At 37.5% G+C, this 19,454-nt stretch overlaps 1 protein-coding gene across 8 annotated transcripts in view; it reads left to right on the forward strand.

Annotated features, from left to right (window-relative positions):
* NAV3 (neuron navigator 3) overlaps positions 1-19,454 on the forward strand; it is a 376,614-nt gene that overhangs the window by 298,303 nt on the left and 58,857 nt on the right. For all 8 annotated transcript variants that reach the window (XM_027886771.1, XM_027886774.1, XM_027886768.1 and 5 more), the window contains 3 exons: positions 13,011-13,149; positions 16,434-16,710; positions 18,693-19,398. In XM_027886771.1, the coding sequence (XP_027742572.1) occupies positions 13,011-13,149; positions 16,434-16,710; positions 18,693-19,398 (1,122 nt within the window). The remainder of the gene's footprint in view (positions 1-13,010; positions 13,150-16,433; positions 16,711-18,692; positions 19,399-19,454) is intronic.

Raw genomic sequence — 19,454 nt, forward strand, 5'->3', positions numbered from 1 at the left:
GATACTGCTGCTCCTTTGCTTTTGCAGTGACTGAAGCAATATAGTCAAGAAAAGGGAGTAGTGTTTTTTACAGAAGCTTCTTCCATGCTGCTCCAAAGGAAAATGGTAGCCGTCATTTATTTCTTTGCAACTTATTACTGACATAAAAGGTTATTTCTCTCATAGTTGATCCTATCTATTATGTTTTAGCACAATAATCTTAATTGTTTCTCAATATAAGGTACTATTCCTTTACTCCAATTTTAGTTCTTCAAAATCATTTTAGGACATTTTGTGATTTGTATTTATGCCAGTAAGCCTGTACCTTTCCTGAAAATTGAAATTTTGGGGACATTAGATATGGAAGTGAAGACTTTTATAAAGAAGAGAGTCGTACCTATTATAAGAATTGATTCTTTGTAGAAGAGACAGGATTAGCAGTTGTCCGTATTGTATGTGCTGGGGAGTTTAACAGGCAAGTTTACACTCGAATTTTCCAGCCTACCATGACCTGTTCTCACTATTGCAGACCCTCTGCCCTTTAATTTCTGCTGCTTCTGATAATTTTATGTGGTCTGTCAGAGAGCGAAGATTATCTGAATTTTAGGCTAAGTGAGAGAGAACAGGGCAATTTAAGGAAAAAATGAGTACACAAAATACTCAAATAAGATAAAGACAGCATACTTTGTGTGCTAGAATTGCAGATGAGGATTTTTGCTGCAGGCCCTTTGCTGCTGTCGGTAGTGCCCTTTGTCTGGTTGTATGTGACAAGGGTAGAGACAATGCAGTAATTCAATTCTCCAAACTCTCTTCTCTCTGCTAATGTCTAGAGGTCTGACCTTTGTAGGTGACATCCGCCCTTTTTTTCATGCAGGATTTGTGCTTGGTGTCCCTCTCCACTGCGATTCATCATATTTCCACAATCCTTTGATGTCCACTTTTTTATTACTCTTCTTGCAACCTAATTCTTTCTGCAACACTGCAGATGAGAATTTTAATTCTCAGGTCTCCTAGCAAGTGGTGAAGAGGATTCTAGCCCCTTCTGTTCTCTTTCTAGCTGAACTACAGACTTAATGCCTATCCATTATGGTGGTTTTGTTCTCTTTTTCCTGTAGAAAAACTGAATTGAAAGAAGTGTGGATGCATTCTTTTTTTTCTTTTTCTTGATAATTTTAGATTCACTTCCCCACTTCTATAGCTCATTTGGGTTTGGGATTTTCTGAGTGGTAAAAATAAATATCAATAAATATCAAGCTTACTTTTTATATTACTAAAGTTAATTAAAAATTCACACAGTTTCAAGGATAAGTTGCACTTAAAATGTGTCACCCTAGCAAGCCAAATGTAATCATCATTTTGGAGAGATGTTTAAACTGGCTCTAAGATGAGATGTTCTATGCAGCAAAGTGAAGTGCCTGGGAAGATCCTGCCCCTGGTGCCCAGCAGGTAAGTGTGTCTCCAGAAGGATGCAGTGGGACTGGCACCTATACCTTAGCAGATGGACAAGACACCTCGAGTGCCAAAGTCTCCTTCTCTCCTACTTTCTGTCTGATGCTGCCATTTCTCAAGCACGTTTGCATGGTGGGCTGGGGAGAACCAACCAGAGGGCTTTTGTCACTGTCCTTCATTACTTCTTTGATCCTAGCACAAAATTTTTGGTGTTGACCTCAGTGTGCTTCCCAGTGACCCAGAATCCATTGCAAATGGCCAGAACTAAATTCCTTAAACTTTTGATAGATTCTGATATGTTAGGGGAGTAAATTGACTCAGGGAGTTATTTATTTTCCTGCAGGGAGACGAGGCATTGTTTTTCTCCTCCTGAAGATGCTTACAGGCTGAAATGACTCCTTTTTTAAAAGCATGAGTACCGTTTTTCTCTTTCAGTCAATCTGGCAATAGTAGTAATTCCAGTGCTTTCATCCACTGGAAAGAGAACTCATAGGGAGATACATTAACGCTGCCTCATTTGCAGGTGGTAGGGTGCTTTTAATGTACTGTTTTTCTGAAATTTCAGCTAAAAACCGACAAGGGAACTATTCTGTTACGCAGCAGAAAGACTACAACTTTCTAAAGGCTTTATGTTTTTCTTGTTTTGAAGAAAACTGTTTATAAAACAGAGGGTACCAATGCCTCCAGTAAACATCTGTCACTGGACTAGAAAGAATATCAAAAAGTTTAGGATGAATAAAAATTAGTTATTGTTTTTCATTGTGTATCTTTACAGACTTGATCAGAATATGTCATTCCTTTTGGTAGGAATTTCTCATATTTTGGCTGTGGTTTTGCATTAAATTATGAGTGAATTTTTTTTTTTTTTTAGTTTTCACAAGAGAAATTTGAATATGTTTGAAAATTTCTGGCATCAATGACAATTGGGATCTCTGAGCACAATTAAATTGCCATTACTATCAATGATTGCTGTTAATGACCATATGAAAAGCAGAAACATTACATAAGGTGCAAATGAATAGCATTTAGATTTGCTGCAAAAGCCTGGCACAGGTTAGGATTAAAGATAATATTAAACCCTTCAAACAGAGTTTACAATGTCAATAACCTAAACACCAAGTTAGCTCTGTAATGTAAAGCAAGAAAATGTTGAACATTTGAGGAATTATAAAAAATATCAAATATCAAATAAATGCTTAGATAGTCTCTGCAAATAACTTTGGTTCTGAAATCCATGTTTTCTAAACTCAACAACCTTACCTTCATGGGTGAAAAGGCTAGAAGGAATTAAAAATCCTAACATCTCCAATTCTCAAGCTTGAATAAAAATGTTCCATGAACTTATTTATTAAAAAGAGAATAGAGGTATGCCTAAACTGCATTAATTTTTTTTTTCCTTTTTTTTAAGCAGTCTGATTTTATTTAAAGTCTTGAATGTCTGATATATTTAATTCATATTGCACATTTCCTCTCAGAGATACTTCTGCTTTACCTCTCTCCTTATATGGCTGTGTATTTGCTTGAGAGTTACGAAATATGATTTTTTGAGTTTTATGTTTTCTGCAAAGTTTCATTAAAATCAGCTATCAGTTTTACAAAGTCAGTGGTGATGAGCAAGACCCTGAAGGCCAGATGCACAGAGAGGATGAGTATTGAAGCCTTTAGTCCTTACTAAATTATGCTAAAAATCAGGTCATGTACAGGTAGGACAAAGCCCCTTCCTACTTTCTGCTAAAGCAGGAAAGGTCTTTACTCAGCAAAATCTGGGAAAGAAGCAAGATGTGTTAGAGACAATCCTGGCAAACGAAACAAGAGAAGAAACAGCTTTGTGTTCTGCGAAACTTGCCCTTTGCCAGACAGGTTGTTATCGTGTTGGTAACTACAAGCAAGTAATCCTATTAGGTTTCGGGTAAAAGGCTTACCTTGTTATCTGAAAATATTTGTGTGGCTCAAGCTTTCAAAGAGTTTCAAGGGGAAAGATTTTTATTAAGAAGCCATTTAGGCATTGAACTAGCACCTTTTCCCACAGTCACAACTTACTGCTAAACTCAATAAACCAGCAGCTCATCTTGACATCTACACGGAAAAAATACTTCGTACAAGGGTTTGTGGGAAGAAGCCCATTGCTTCCAATCACTTCCCAGATTAAACTCATCATACACTTCCAGAGGTACAGCATTTCTGACAGCGCTCATGAGTTCAGGGAAGCATCCCCTGCTCTTCTTACTGCTTGGAAGGCAGTGCAAGGCTGTCAGCCTTGGGACCGTGTTTTGCCATGTTGTGGTAAAGTTATCATGGAGTGCTGCACAGGGAGACAAGGATAGGAGGTGTCCCATCCTATGTTGTTACTTTCAGCCTACAATTGTAAAGGATGATTAAAAAAAAGCCTAGTGAAATTACAAATTAAATATAATAATTTTGGTTTAGTCTCTGCCTGCCACATCTTTCCATCTTAAGCAAACGACACTTTGGGGTAACAAATATTGCTCACAAGACAAAACCAACTCCAAACCTTGCTTTACCACAACAGCAAAGCTATGTAGAACTGCTGTATTTAAATCCTGCTATTTCATGGAGGTTTATAGGATGAGTATCAGGAGCAGAATGAAGAGAGACTTACTTATCATTCTGCTAACATAGTCATGTGCACTGTTTTTTTCAGATTGAGTTTTATCAGTTGCAAGTAGGAAAAATAAATCCCTGCTTCTGCACGTAAGCAAAAATGGGACAGGTAGTTCTGGCAACAAATATTCTTAAGCGTGAGAGAAGGTACACAACAGAGGAAGTTACCAGTAAATCAGGATTTTGACATCAGGCAAATAATTACTGGGAATAGTTCTCCTCTGAACACTTATCAGGAGGATCTGTTTGGTTTCTTAATGTATTGTAACAAGGTTGAGTAAAGAGATTTGATATTTCAATACCTCTGTCCCAGCTGAAGCTCTTGACTGACAGTTTTCAAAGGTGAATGGGAAATTCTGCTTATCTCAGAGTGTTTATGGTGCTGGTTTCAGTATTATTTTCCTTCAAATACAAATGTGGATACCATGACATATTTCTTTATGCTTGGGGGACCTCATTTCTCTTTTCACTTTTTGGGATGTGAATTCGCTGTATACAAAGTGAAGAATGAAAGTTTTACTTCTTAAAGTGATGAGGTAACAAGGCGTTACTTAACTTGTCTGAGTCTGCATTTGAAAAAATTAAACATCTCTTGGATCCAGTGTGTAGAAAATTTAACAAACAGCAGCAGGAAGATATTCCACCAAAAGATTTTCTCTTGGCTTGTTATGATATTGTCAACAGCTCTTGATGGAATTACTTCCTTACACCTTGCTTTACCTCCTTACATTGAATATTTAAAATATAATTAAATATAGATGCTGTGTGTCTGCCTCATGTAAAAAAACCCCTGTACTTTACAGAAATAAAATATCTTCCTTTTTGGATATTTATAGTTTTATTCAAGTAACACTTGCCTAAATTCCATTTTCCAAAATTTCTTGTGATTGTTGATACATTCTGTTATGAATTTAGAGCTAGTTAGTGAATTTCTGCTGTTCCTATCACATCAGATTAAGTGTTGTGTTCAGAAATAAGTGGAAACTAGAAGGTGTTCTTATTCAGAACCTGAGATGTGGGCATGCAGTTTTACAAGGTATGTATAATTATCTCAAGGAATGTAAATCTTCCATCAATTCATTTTTTTTATCCCTGCAGGCACTAGAACTAAATTATTTCTTAAAGCTTGGAAGAATATGGAAATTCACTGACCTTGCAAAAATGCGTTTTGCTCTAATTGTGCTCTTGGGCTAGCAGTAATTTCTGTAGTAGAATATAATTTTCTAATTGAATCATCTTATAAAAAAATTTCCAGTGTGAAATAAAAAATCCTTCCAAAGTGATAACTGCATGAAAGCAGATGCATGAATGCATTTCTATTCTTTTTAATTGTAAACAATTTTCCTTAGAATATGCTGAATGCATGCATTTTGAAATATAGATGATTTTCTATCATGATTTTCTATCTGTGACTTCAAAGTAATTCAGGATTAATACTTCAGAGGTTGCCTTGTTTGGGTATGACAGGTAATGCATTACACTTGCTGAGTAAAAAGTGGTAAAGTATGAGTTGAACTGGCTATGTTTTCATTTAGGTATGAGCATAGAATAGCTATAATGAAATTTATAGCTCTTGCAAGTTTCTGGTTTGATTCAGGACCGGGACTTTGGCTCTCACAGTTTGTGGAATGAAGCAAAGTATTGATTTTATGAACTCTGTGCCATCTCGAATCTGCCTGTGAAGGGTCAGTGTAGCTGTTTCACGAATAATGAGCAGCTGAGATCATAGTAGGAGATTTAAAAGGGATTAATTTATGTGGAATTGAACTTTGAAGGAGAAACTTAGCCAGCTGATATATTGGCATGTTAGTGAGGAGTTGCTTTAAGTAAAACCGTCCAATTATTTTCTCATCATTTCATCTTAATAAGCTAAGAGATCATTTCAGTTCTCAAAAGTCAATTAGAGGAGTAACTATAAAGTCTTTATATTAGGCTGAGTCCTGCCTTACTCTCCTGAGACATGACCTGAAATATGGGTGTCAGAGAGGAGAGTTCATGAGCTGCTTGGGATGTTCATGAGCAGCATGTTAATATTCACTTTACTGGTGTGCTATAGAGAAGCAATGTCCACCTCCATGGAGTGTGCTGGAGAGGTTGATTTTGCAGTGTATTCCCTGTTTTATGGATTTTACATATGTAAAACTAACTTAAGCACTGACTGATGGTCCAGGAGTTCTATCTTCCATTTGCAGAGTTTAACTTGTATGAATACAGTAAGGAAAGGTGTACTAAGTTCAAGCTTTCTACTGTGGGCATATAGTTTAAGTCCTTTACTTTGCTGTTAACTCTCCAGTCTTTCTTGCTTATTCTTTGGATGTACCTGCCTTTGTCTGTTAACTGCCTGGGTGATTAAAAGCCAGCATTTGATTTCCTCACTCCCATTTAATGTAAATGCCTTGCACATCACTGACACAAATTATGTTACACCCCAGGTAACCATTCACCTCACAGGTGGCTAAGTCTAGGGATTTTGTGTTTTTAGGGCACTTTTGGGTAATTTCAGTAAGTATCCAGTGTAACTGAGGGTGTCCCAGTCCTAGCCACTGCAGTAGACTAATGTACTTGCATCTTATTTAGAAAACATGGAAGGAGGTTATACTATAATCAAAGAAATTGCTGGTGTTTCTCCTACCTCTACTGTTTCTATGAAAAATTGTTTAGCAACATCCAGAGGCTCTAAGAGGGAGGCAGGGAGACCTGCATCATCTAGGAATTCAGTGACATAAAACAAAGAGCGATCACAGCTCGCCACTGATCTGCTCTTAGTATAGATTTGTAGATCCTCAGACATTCAGAAGTCAAGTTGCTGCTTAGCTCTGAGTGTTATTCTTTTTTCATGATCTCTGCTGTCTCATTTGTCCTCTAAAACCACTCCATCCAGTGGAATTAGCAAGAATGTGAATAAAGATTTATCGTTCCTAGGCAAGACACACAGGGATGTGTGTCTACTGCTGTAGTCTAAAGCCCTTCATGTGCAATACAAAGTACGTGACAAATAAAGTGCTATTTTCATTCAGTTACAAACCTTCCTAGATAGAACAGTTATTCTGATTAAATGAATACTTTCATAGGAAAGCTTTTGATTTTGTTTTCTATTTTGAAAGCTGTAGATCCTGCTTCTGCTTACAGAAATGGGTAATGAACGAAAGAAAAAAATGCCATCAACTTGTCAAATTATACCAGGGGCTAGATGCATTGAAAGAACCATAATTTTTCATAATCCTTGATGGCGCATTGATTGGAGTCTTGCTGCCTTCATATGTCTGATGATCTGCTAGTGAAAAGCTTTCTCATTTGCATATTTAGGCCACTTCGGCTGGAGGTGTGCTCAAAAATTAATGAAGTATGCCAATGTTGAAACAAATTCCAAGAATTGGCCCAGCTTATCAGTGTGGTGGACTTCAGTGAGCTGGCAAGTTTAAGCGTTTGCAGGAAAATGATGAAAATGGAAACAGGAAGGGTGGAAGGAGCAGTGATTGTGATTGGGTGCTCTGTCATGTCGTGTCTGCAATTAGACTACATTAATTTTCTGAAATAAATCCTTTGAAAGGATAACCTTTTAGGTATCCATGGAGCTAATACATATTGTCAATACCACTTCCTCTTGTCATGTACCTTCAGAATTCATCACTTTCCTAAAGCAGTGCGTTTTGTATTTTCAGTCATCATGCAAAAATCTAGTCAAATGTGTTGCATATTTTCTGCAGATCTTTATTATGTAGGCTACAGTTAAACTGCAACTTTGCCGTATTGCTTACCTACCTGCTGTGTGAAATAATATCTTATTTAGTATAAAATATTCCTTATTTGGTTCACAGATATCAGCATGTGAACTCAGAAAAAACCCAGATACTTGCAGAAAGCAAACAAAAAAGTTTCATGAGCACAGCTGAATGCAACTTATATTTCTGTTTAAGGGAATACTTGTTGGAATGTGTTTATAATCTTTGTTCAGCTCTACATACTGATGTTAAGTACCGGGTACTTTGACTTCAGGCACCTTGCTATTCCCAGAACAACTATGGAGGTCAATGAGAGGATTATTATAAGATCTATTCAGTACAAGCACGCACTAATGAAAGTGAGACAAAGAGTGACAGTGGAAACTAACCAATTGTGTAGATAGCAAGTTCTGCATTTCTCAACTGTATGGAGTATTTGATATGATCAAGGAGTCAAAACTTTGCTTGAAGCATTTGGAGCAAATTGTGGAGCTCTGGGATGTGTACAATATTCATAGCCACCTTCCCAATTATGGACAATGTGGAAGTCTTCTCCAGCAGAAGTATTATTACTAGGCAAAGACAGAAAGTAAGAGGTGTGTTTCTGGATGAAGGGTGTAGCACAGTGACCATCAATCTAACCAGGGTATGGGAGAGAAGCCACCCTTTGGTACCTATCACATGATTGGGACACTTGTCCTAGCACCCAAGGTAGAGGGGCATTTCTATTGCTGTATAACTCCCCTGCTCAGATTCAGTCTGGTGTACAATTAAAGTGATGGAAGGATCAGAATTACAAAGATAAAGCTGAGTGTTACTCATGTTGTGTGAACAGAACCTCATGAGGTTGCAAAAGCACTCAGAAGTAACAAAAGGGTGGCCTTTGTAACCTTAAGTCAGATTTCTTGTGCACATATATTTTTGGACAATCGTCTTTGGACAATCATGGCTGCAAAACAACATCCCCAATCTCTAGATTCCTTATTTTTTATAATGTGTAGATTGAGAGTGCTCAGTTTTAAAGCAGTTAATCTGACATTTTGTGTATTCTTTGTTATTTATCATAATAATAGCCACTCATTTATCATCTACCATTTGAAATTTTTTGCCTTAAGATGCTTTCTAGTGTATTGTCTGAATATCCCCAGAGTCTTTTTCTCAAACTCATTTATGCATGTATTGTGTCCATTTTAGAGATGTAAAGCTGAGGTACAGAAATATTAAGCCCAAAAAAGACCTTCTGGTTTTTGATATGCAATTTGAGTTGATGGTAACCTAAATTTTAAGATATCACTGCAGCTAACTTTAGGTTCAAAGCCTGCATTTCCATGCGTTATATCTTTTACAAGTCAAATGCTAAGCTCTGAAGGAAACTAGAAGTTCTTAACTGGTGTCCAACTTATTAAAAAATGCTAAAGCAGTCACCTACTATCTTACAAGTTGCAGGAAGTTTCGTACACCAGGGGCTTCAATCATGCTTCATATAGCTCCTTTTGTTACAGAACTTTCAACTTCTTTGAAAAATTACAGAAGGCATCTTGCTTTAATGCAAAATTCAGATTCATCCCTAAAGCAGACCTCTTACAAGTACTAAATTAATGAAGCGTTTCTAGAGAAAAAATACTATATGATTGTGTTATCAAAACCTGTGGTGTTATATATATTCACAGTGAGAGTAGTGGCTACTGGGCTGTTTGTTTATCAGGCATATGCAAGCAGTGATTTTGAAGATAATTATGAATTATCCAGATTTAAAATGATTTCTCTTAGAAATAGCAAAATGCATATCCTTAATGTGCAGATTATGGCTTGCTACATATCAAGGTTCTTCTATAGATCCTCTTGGGGATTTAGAAGTTTCCCAAGGAAAAGTTTGCCAGAACTTGTCAAAACAAGGCACTCTAAGTCTCCCAGAAAGCTCAACAGCATTTGCTGACATTTTCTTTTAAAGAAATCAGCCATGAGGCTGACACAAAACAAAAAGAAAATCAGATTTTGCTAAACCTATATGTAGCTAAAATGTGTTTTTTAAAAGCAAAATGATATCAGGCATTAATAGTCAGAAGTACTAACCAAACCTGCCCTAGACTCTGTAGGATATGTGAAAAAGAGAAAAGTAAATGAAAGATAAAATGAAAATGAAAGATGAATCTTAGCCAGTATATTAAAAGACTATATTAAGTCGCTTAGGTGCAGTTTGACAGTGAATATTGTTTTGTTGAGAGGTGGGAGGAACAAGAACTAAAATTGCAGTTTGCTGCAGACTCCCCAGAATGGGTTTTCAATTTCAAAGTGATGCACATTTAATTTTGCCAGATATTTTTGTCATGTATTTGCCAGCTTAAAGAATAAATTAATATGAATCATCAAGATTTTTTCCAAATTGTAAGTAAGCCATCTTCATTATCCAAAAAATATATATTTACTTGTCTGATGCTGTCTAGACTTGGGAAAGAGGTCTGTAAATGTAGAAACAGTGAATACTGAAAGATAAAAAGTTGAGCTGCATAAGCAAGTTAAAACAACTCTGGACAATGCACTAAAATAAGTACAAACAACAATCTTCATTGCCAAAAGGGTGGCTGATATGACCCGTTCTGTTGGAGTTTTTAGTTTTTGCTACGTCTTTTCAAAAGGCTGCTACAAAGCATTGATTCCAGTTGGAATCAGTTTCTCTAACAGTCCTTAAAAATATGCCAGAAGGAAAAAAGATTTGGATATTTCTGTTTTTTACAGGCATACTGAATTTTAGCAAAAATTTTGCTACATGAAAGCCCCCAAATTTAGAAAACTTCTTGAGAATCTATTATAAGAGGAAAAAAATTAGACAAATATAGTGATGACTCTGAAAGATCAGAAGTGGAGGTGTCAAAATAATCTTCTGTATATCTTACAAGATGGCCATGAGAACTCCCAGAACCCACTAATAATCCACTGATGAGTGAGGTGTGATGAATGTGAAACACCAGAGAAGCCATGATAGAAAGGAAACACAATCATACTAATTTTTGCCTGAAAACTTCAGTTGTAGAGAATACAGTTATATTTAATGAATCACTTGAACTATTTCAGAATTTAGAAAATGTGAATCTTCTTACAGAGAAACAGACGCACAAGATTAAGTACCAAAAAATAAAATAGAATAGAATAAAAAACATATATGTAGAAACAGGATGAAAGGTTGATCTTGGGCCCAGGATCCTAGATAGACTCAGAAAACTGATGGTTAAATATTAGTTGACATGAAAGTCATACACAAAAAGATCATGTTGTTTCTGAAAGTACCTCATTTTGGATCTGGCTTAAGATTTTTTGTTTCTTTTTTTAAATGTATCTTTTAGTGAGATAATATTATCTTTTCTAAAATGTAATCACATTTAATATTATTATGTTTTTATCCATCTTTAATATTCTCAGTCTTAACACTATTCTAAAGGTATATTCTCATGTAGTACATAACATTTGAATGGTGACTTTTTAGCATCAGTGAAATTATGTATCACATTAGACTGAAAAACACAGGAAGCATAAATGACTAGTGCTTCAGAGATGGTTCTTAGATGAATGTGGACAGCCTGTAGTGTATGATATTACAATTTCATTATTAAATCACTTGTGTGTTTATTACCTGTAAATGTAACAGAAGACATATTTATTTCTAGACGTTGTACTCAGTGGTTGAAAGTGCAGCTCTATAATAAACTCTTGCCCTCTGAAATATGTTTATCTTGTCACTGAGCTGGCTTACTAATGTAATTTTCTACGTTTTGCTAAAGGAAGGTAATGCTTGCTGCAGTTGCTATGATACAGGACTAGTGCACTGAACCTTCTGGTGCATCAGCACACATTCTGTGCCATGCAGTTCACTGTCAACGGTGCTATCTCCCAAAACCCCAAATGTAAAATAAGGATTCATGATATTTTCCTTGTTTGCTCTGAATGACTAGTAGTAATAGTACCAAGCTTTAATTTGACTGTGGGATTGGATTTTATTTTTTTTTCTAAAAAGCAGCTCATGATGTAGGCTACAGCAAAGCAAGGATACTATGCATTCTATTGTGTTTTACACTTTGATAGAATGTATAAACACCTACCTTTGTCTTTCAAGAAGTTATATGTCTAGAAGAGGCTTTATCAACCCTCTCTAGGAGAGGAAAAGACATAAAGAGGCACCTTCAGTGGACAGTTTATCTCACAAACCTGAGACATTTAAAGCCAGGATGAATTACCTCCTAGAAGAGCCTGCTTTTTATACTTAGTCAGAGAGGACATCTAGATAGCTTAAATGAGATACCTAGCTTTTATACAGTTAAAACTATAGGAGATGAATCCCACTGCAAGTGATAAGGTGATTTTTTTTCAAACCTTTGGCCTGACAGTAATCCAAAAAATGTTTAACAGGTGGAGATGTAGCAAAACTGGGAGTATAATGCTGTATGTTGCAGTAAGGTAGAAGTCAGAATGTAATGCCATAGAGAAGCAGTTCTGTAGAGATAGGTCTGAGTAACACAGATCAACCTCCCTTCCATACAAAAGCAAGGCTTTTGTGAAAGTTAGCAGTGACATTTCTGTAAGAGTAGCCTTTCTCTCATTTGCATCTTCTGCCTCAGTCTCTCAAGGCAGAAGAGTTGACAGTCTTTGTTTCTTGAGAAATGTATAATGTTTTCTCTGTCAGCTCCAGTGACTGTATTCTCATGGGTTCCTATTTTGATAGGGCAATGAATGACATTAGTACAATGATGACACTGCACCCACTAGACAAAGACTGAAGAAAAGAAAATAAAACTTTTGGAAATACTGGCTTCCTTCTGACAGTTAGTCTGCAGAAGAGATACTCCTTTTATTTTTTTGTAGCCTGGAAATTCATCAGGTGTTTTCCAACCTATTATCAAAATTTTGGCTAGCATTACCAGGTAGGCTTAATAAATTTTCCTGCCAGTGTATGGAATGTGATTGCAGTGAAGCATGAAACAACCTGTTTTAGTGACTTACACTTAGACCTGATGTTAAATTTTTTAAAGACACCTGCATTTTTCATTAATTGAACAAGCAGATACTTGACTGTGAGAGAATCACTAATTTAAAAGTCTGAAAAATAATATTCATTGTACATTAGGAAATTATTGAAAACTTTCTGGTAAATCTCTTGAAGAATAAGTAATCACATCTATTGATTTTGAGATGCTTTCTGACTGTTGACACAGAGTATGTAAAGTATATGTGCTCCTTTCTCTGCAGCTGGGATGACAGCAGCTCAGTTAGTAGTGGCCTCAGTGACACTCTTGACAACCTCAGCACGGATGATTTGAATACGACCTCATCTGTCAGCTCTTATTCCAATATAACAGCCTCTTCAAGGAAGAACACTCATACCCAGGTGAGTAGCTTTTTCTGCCATTTGTTGCAACACCCCACAAGCATGCAGGATAACAAATGGAAAAGTTTAGTATTGGTTACCTTTGATGCCTTTGTTTAGTATTGATGCCTTTGAAACAAATGAAATATTTGTATTTTATAAAGTCCTCTATTACACTTGCATGCCAGAAGCCCATGGATCCCACTGACCCAACCTTGAGCTGTGGGCTGGCATCTCAGATTCCCAGCTCTCAGGACACACACCACTGCTGAAGGTGCTCGCTGGCAAGACCCTGCTCCACCCACCCTGGGGAGCCTCCACTGATCCCAGCCTCAGGAACTGTCCAGCTCCTGCTGTGCCCTAACACAAAAAACCCACAATATGGCTGGGTCTGTGATGGGTAGATTTCTACTAACTTCAACTCATTTGGAGTATCTCTTTCAACAGATAACACAGTTTAAAATAAGATATGTTTTTGTCTTTTACGAGCTGAAACATACCAAGGAAGAAATATATAGACTGTCCTATCCTCCCAGAGGAGCCCACAGACGGTAGAGCTTCTCTTCTCCCTGACTAGGTTCAGGAATGAAAGTGTCAATGCAAGCTGACAATGCATAGTATCAAAATGGAGTTCTAAGTAGCACACAGCCACAAACTATACACGTAATACATGTGTGTGCGTGTGTGTACATATGTATATATGTAAAGATCTTGTGCCAGGTGTCTCCGCACTTTTTTGCAGCTCCCCTCAAAAGTGCAAGTAATGAAAAAGACAATACAGAATGCTAGCAGGCTTGGTTTCCCCCCAAAAAGAAATAAAATCAGAAAAGTTTGTTCCAGCACAAAAGTATTCTTCACCATGTCATCTCCTGTTTACAGGCAGGGAACTTCAAGGCTGAACACTCAGCACAGGAGAAGAGTGGTTGCCTCCAGTGATTTGATGTCAAATATTCAGGACTCAAGGCTGACACTTTTGATTCCGTTTAGTCCTCTGCGACAGCCCGTGTCTGCAGTTCAGAGATCTGTTTTGTAGACATACATTGTAGCAGACTTTCTGAGCAGGAGAAAAATACGGATTTGTCATTCCCCCCAGACAATAAGGAAATATAGTTACTTTTGAAATGAAAATTACTTTAATCTCCAGCAGGACAGGTATCATACCAATGTGGTAGTCTTGCAAAGATATTCATAAAAATGCTAGCATTCTTCAGGCCTTTCCCACCCCATCAGGGTCTTCCATGGTTACTAACTAGAGATCAGACTCTTCCCTTTCACATCAACACTGGTGGCTGGCTAGTTCTGGCTTACTTGTTCCAATGCATCATCATCAGGATCGGGAAATCTCAGGCTGACTGTTTAACTCTTTGTAGGTTTTTTGGAGTCATCTCATGTTCTAGCTGCTCTATAAGCCTCTGTTCTATTTGCAGGTTGTTCAGTGATAGACACAGATGCCACACATATTCAAATTTTACTTTTATTCCAGAGTTGCTTTATATTATGAAGACTAGGAACAGACTTTTATCAAGTATGCCTTTACTAGGCAGATTAACCAGAACTCACTGTACTCCATGATAGCTGGCAATCTCAGTCAGAAGCTGAGATGAACAGAATATGCATTTTGCCAGCTGTTTTCCACGTGTAAGACATACTCATGCAACACAGAGATCTCTTTCTCTGTCTTTTTAAGTGATTGGAACGGTGAGAGCTGGCTATAGCCTGAGGCAGAAATTGCATGTTTTGTTGCTGTTTTCTTATTAAAAGAGAATTAGTCACCATAATGGTGAAGAGAGGCTGTTAGAAAGTATTGTATTTGCTATCTTTTGGAAATTATGAAGTTTTCTTTAAAGATATACAATTATGTGTTTACAGCCATTTGTCAGAAAAGTTTTGGGAACATGTTGTTACATGTTACACATATTGTAACAATAACTAATGAAAACTCTCCTCTGAAGACCCTGCAATATTTTTTGTAAATGTTTGCTTGGGCTTTTTTTCCAATTAATCCTTACCCAAAATGTGTGCTAGCTTCTCCAAAGCACATATCAAGTTATGGAAATGCAGAGAGCTTTTGCATTTTGCACACCTCAAATGACAAATATGTAAACAGGAACTGATTAATCTGTCGGTCATCTAATCAGTATTAATCCTACTTATGACAAGAGTGCCTAGGAAACAGCCACAGAGGGGTCTCTGTGGTGAAGGAGTCGTGACAGCACAGAATTATGAATAGTCTGTCCCTGAATGTGATCCACTTTGCAGCCCCTCTTAGGTTGGTGATACCTGAGAGCAGCACCATGTTTTTGCTGTTAAAAAGAGGCAGAGATAAGCAGGACTGGTCAGGTGGTAATGTGCAAATAAGACTTGAGGCTGAGGTCAGGAGTCTGCCGGAAAACACAGGAGGAAGAGTCACACTGAACAGCCTGTCAGCACAAAGAATGGCAGCCTTGTCAAACACAGAGGGTAGGGTCAGCCTCCATCGTTTCTATTTAAACCACTTTCACAGCTTCTACACTGTCTGTTTTGTTGGGCTGCTCCTTGCAGCACACCCTTCCTTATCAACATGCCCCAGGGAAAACAGATGTCACAGGATCGTTAGGTCTTTAGTGATGTATCATCCGCATAGGTCTGAGTTTCAGAGTAAGCAGGAGCCCAGATGCTTGACTTCACAATGCTGATGGGTAGCACTCATGTAAGCCTCTGCTGCTCTGCTGGCTGATATAGCTAGAGTGAGTTTCTTGTTGGACACAGTTCATTTCTGTGGAGACAGACCAGAAGAATAGCCATCAGCTGTAGCTGAAGATGTTAACCTTGCTCACTGGTGGCACTGCATACTCTGTGCTGTTAGAGAAATATTCCTAATTCAGTCAGTGGAAGGTTTGGGTAGGAAAAGGCAGGAAACCAGACTGAGGTGATTTTAGTAGTGTATTTAGAAATTCCCTCACCCAAGCTTTTAGTAAAACCTCTCAGCACAGTGATTCACTTCTGAAGTTTAGACAGAGTAGAGGAACAATAGGGTAGCACCACTGATGATTAGAGGAAATTATGTTTCACTTTATTAACGTTTATCTGAAGAATAGGGATGAAATCTTTTGAAAATAAAAAAGAAAAAAAAGAGAAATGTCTTCCCCAAATGGGTGTGTTTTTAAAGTTTTGTAATGCGGATACTAATGTTTTAGAAGGAAAGTTTCTGTGGCCCTTGCTGCAAATAAATGAATATGCTTATTCTCCTCCCCTCCTGTGATCTAAGAAATCAGCAAATAATGAAGACGCCTGGACTGACCATTTCTCATGCAAATCTCTTGTAGCTGAAGACGGACTCAGAGAAGCGCTCAGTTACGGACAGCGAAACTTGGGGCAGCACTGAAGAACTGAAGAAACCAGCTGAAGACTTTGACAGCAGTGTAGACAGCAGTGGCAAGTGGAAAGGCCTTCCCTCAGGGCTGTCTGAAGAGTCAGAGAAGGGGGGGCAGAAAGCATCTGTCTCTATATCACAGACCGGATCTTGGAGAAGAGGTATGACTGCACAAGTAGGAACAGCTCAGTCCAGGCACAAAACAGGAACAAGCGCACTCAAGACCCCAGGTAGGAAACTTCTGTAGTTCAGATTACAGTACTGAAAATCAAAGCTTTTTACTTAGAATTCATCTATAAGCAGTAAGGAATCTTTAGTGTGCTAAAAATGATTGATGGATATTATATATTTGTAACAGACACAAGGAATTGTAAACATATTGATAGTTCCTCCCACAAATGACTGTAAGCCAAGATTTTAATAATATACTAAATTGTTAATTTTTCTATAACTGCTGGTTCACTACACTGCATACTAATAATTTATTAATCACACATGAATGCATCCACAACAAAAACTGTGATTGGTGATTGCATTTTGTTGTACTATCATTTGTGTATGCCAGCTTCTATTAAGAAATACTTAAAAGTATTTTTTGATTCATCTATGCCTTATCCTTGTTCTCTAGAAAACCTTAGATAATTGAACAATGCTTAGAAATGGTCCAGAATTAGAAGCTGAGTCAAAAAGATTGAATGTTCAAGTGAGGATACTCAAAATTATATTTTTAATTATTTCTGAACTAAAAATGAATTCCCATATTCCAGATACTGTGGGTGTTCCAGAGACCACTGTTAAGAGAGAAAAAAAGTTGTAAAAACATGTCTTTTACATGCTATCAGTGCCAGATGCTTTCTTACCTAGTTTTGGAAGGCCTCTGAGAAGTAGTAACCACTTCTGCAATTGAGTTTTGAAGAAAGACTCCAAAGCTTGTTGAACAGATAATTATTAAGGCCATCTAATCCTAATCTATCATTTTACTATGGAAATGTGGATTCTTTGTAGGACATTTTCTGGAGCTTTGTCATATCCCGACAAAATAGTACATAAGCATGCTTCAACCTCCAGTTGTAAAGGCAACTAACAAAGATTTCCTCAGAATTAATTCAAATCCTTCATGAACCCCTTTTGTTTCTTTGCAATTTAGAACTGCTAAACGTTGATCAGGCTCTGGTCTGTAAGATCCCTGAGGAGTATTGCCATGGTTAGTGATCATATGGATACAGAAATCATAAGTTTCTAATATCCATTAAAAAATGGAGGTACCAAAAGGTTTACTGCATGCCAGGCTAAGTTTCCCAAATCTGTTTAACTGATGACGAACAAGCAGCCACAATGCAACATAGAATTAAAGCCTTAATTTTTAAAGCATATACTAATGATCTGTATGTTTGCCAGATCTGATCTGTGTCATGGAATATGTAGCATAAAATGTGCACTGGATAAAAACAGGAATGGATTTAGTTCTGACTTGCCAGTGTTGCTCTTTGTTACATTTTAATTTCTTAAGAGAAATTTTTCTGAATGTTACAATAACATTACATAGAAATATATAGTTATGCGCCTGTTCAGGACTGAAGACAACCTCTCAGAAAATCAAAAATCTTGAGAAGATATCAAGGATATGACAGAGACTATATAATACATGTAATTGATATTGTTATAAATCAAGAAGATTCAGACCATGATAACGTAATCTCTCCCTGATAATTTGTGTAACAAAAACCAGAACAAAATTATTCATAAGCTAAACAAATGTAATCAGTGAAACGAAAGAACTCAATAAGTACCAGTAGACTCTACATGCATATTAAATGTCATACTTCAGGAAATGCTAATTAGATGTTATGTTTTATTTTCAAGTATTATTTCTTTCATACAGAAATACTATTAACATAAAAAATAAGTCAAATAAAATTCCTTATAATTCATTCAGGCTAATTTTCTGCAACTACATTCTCCAGCTATATATGAAACTGCAAGTCCTCAGGGGAATTTCAAGCTTTTAATACTTAATGCTTACCTGTAATGTGTCATACCTGCTACTGAAAGCTGATGGGAAACTAAAGGCCAAACTGGTCTGTTTTCTTAGGGCAATTTTTCTATTTCTGTATTTTTTCATCTTGAAATTGTAGTCATACAGTGTTGGAATTAGATATTGAGACACTACAGCTTAAACACAAGTGACCTTTTCAAATGTACTTTTATTTAGGAAAAACCGATGATGCAAAAGCTTCAGAAAAAGTGAAAACTCCCCTGAAAGGAGCCTCCATACAGCGCTCTCCATCGGATGCAGGAAAAAGCAGTGGCGATGAAGGAAAAAAGCCTCCCGCTGGCATTGGGAGATCAACTGCTACAGGGTCATTTGGATTTAAGAAGTCTGGGTTGGGATCTTCTACCATAATCACTGCAAGTGGAGCGACCATCACAAGCGGGTCAGCAACTCTAGGAAAAATGCCAAAATCTTCAGCCATCGGTGGGAAGTCCAATGCAGGGAGGAAAACGAGCTTAGATGGTTCCCAAAACCAGGATGATGGCATCCTGCATGTGAGCTCAAAGACAACTCTACAATATCGAAGTTTGCCTCGCCCATCAAAATCCAGCGGCAGTGGGATCCCTGGCAGGGGCGGCCACCGCTCCAGCACCAGCAGCATCGACTCCAATGTGAGTAGCAAGTCTGCAGGTGCTGCTGCCACCAAGCTGCGAGAGCCAAGCAAGACTGGGTCTGGGCGGTCCAGCCCTGTCACCATCAACCAGACGGACAAGGAAAAAGAGAAAGTGGCTGTGTCCGATTCTGAAAGTGTCTCACTGTCCAGTTCTCCTAAATCAAGCCCAACTTCGGCAAGCGCCTCTGGCACACCAGGACTTAGACAGCCAGGATCCAAATACCCAGATATTGCTTCCCCTACATTTCGAAGGTTAGTAAATTTCTATCATTTCCTGAAGTTGCAATATATAAAGCAAGGATTTTCAG

The sequence above is a fragment of the Empidonax traillii genome, unplaced genomic scaffold (genome assembly GCF_003031625.1).
Source record: "Empidonax traillii isolate 1590-97213 ecotype Southwest subspecies unplaced genomic scaffold, ASM303162v1 scaffold195:size1760703, whole genome shotgun sequence".
Lineage (NCBI taxonomy): Eukaryota > Metazoa > Chordata > Aves > Passeriformes > Tyrannidae > Empidonax > Empidonax traillii.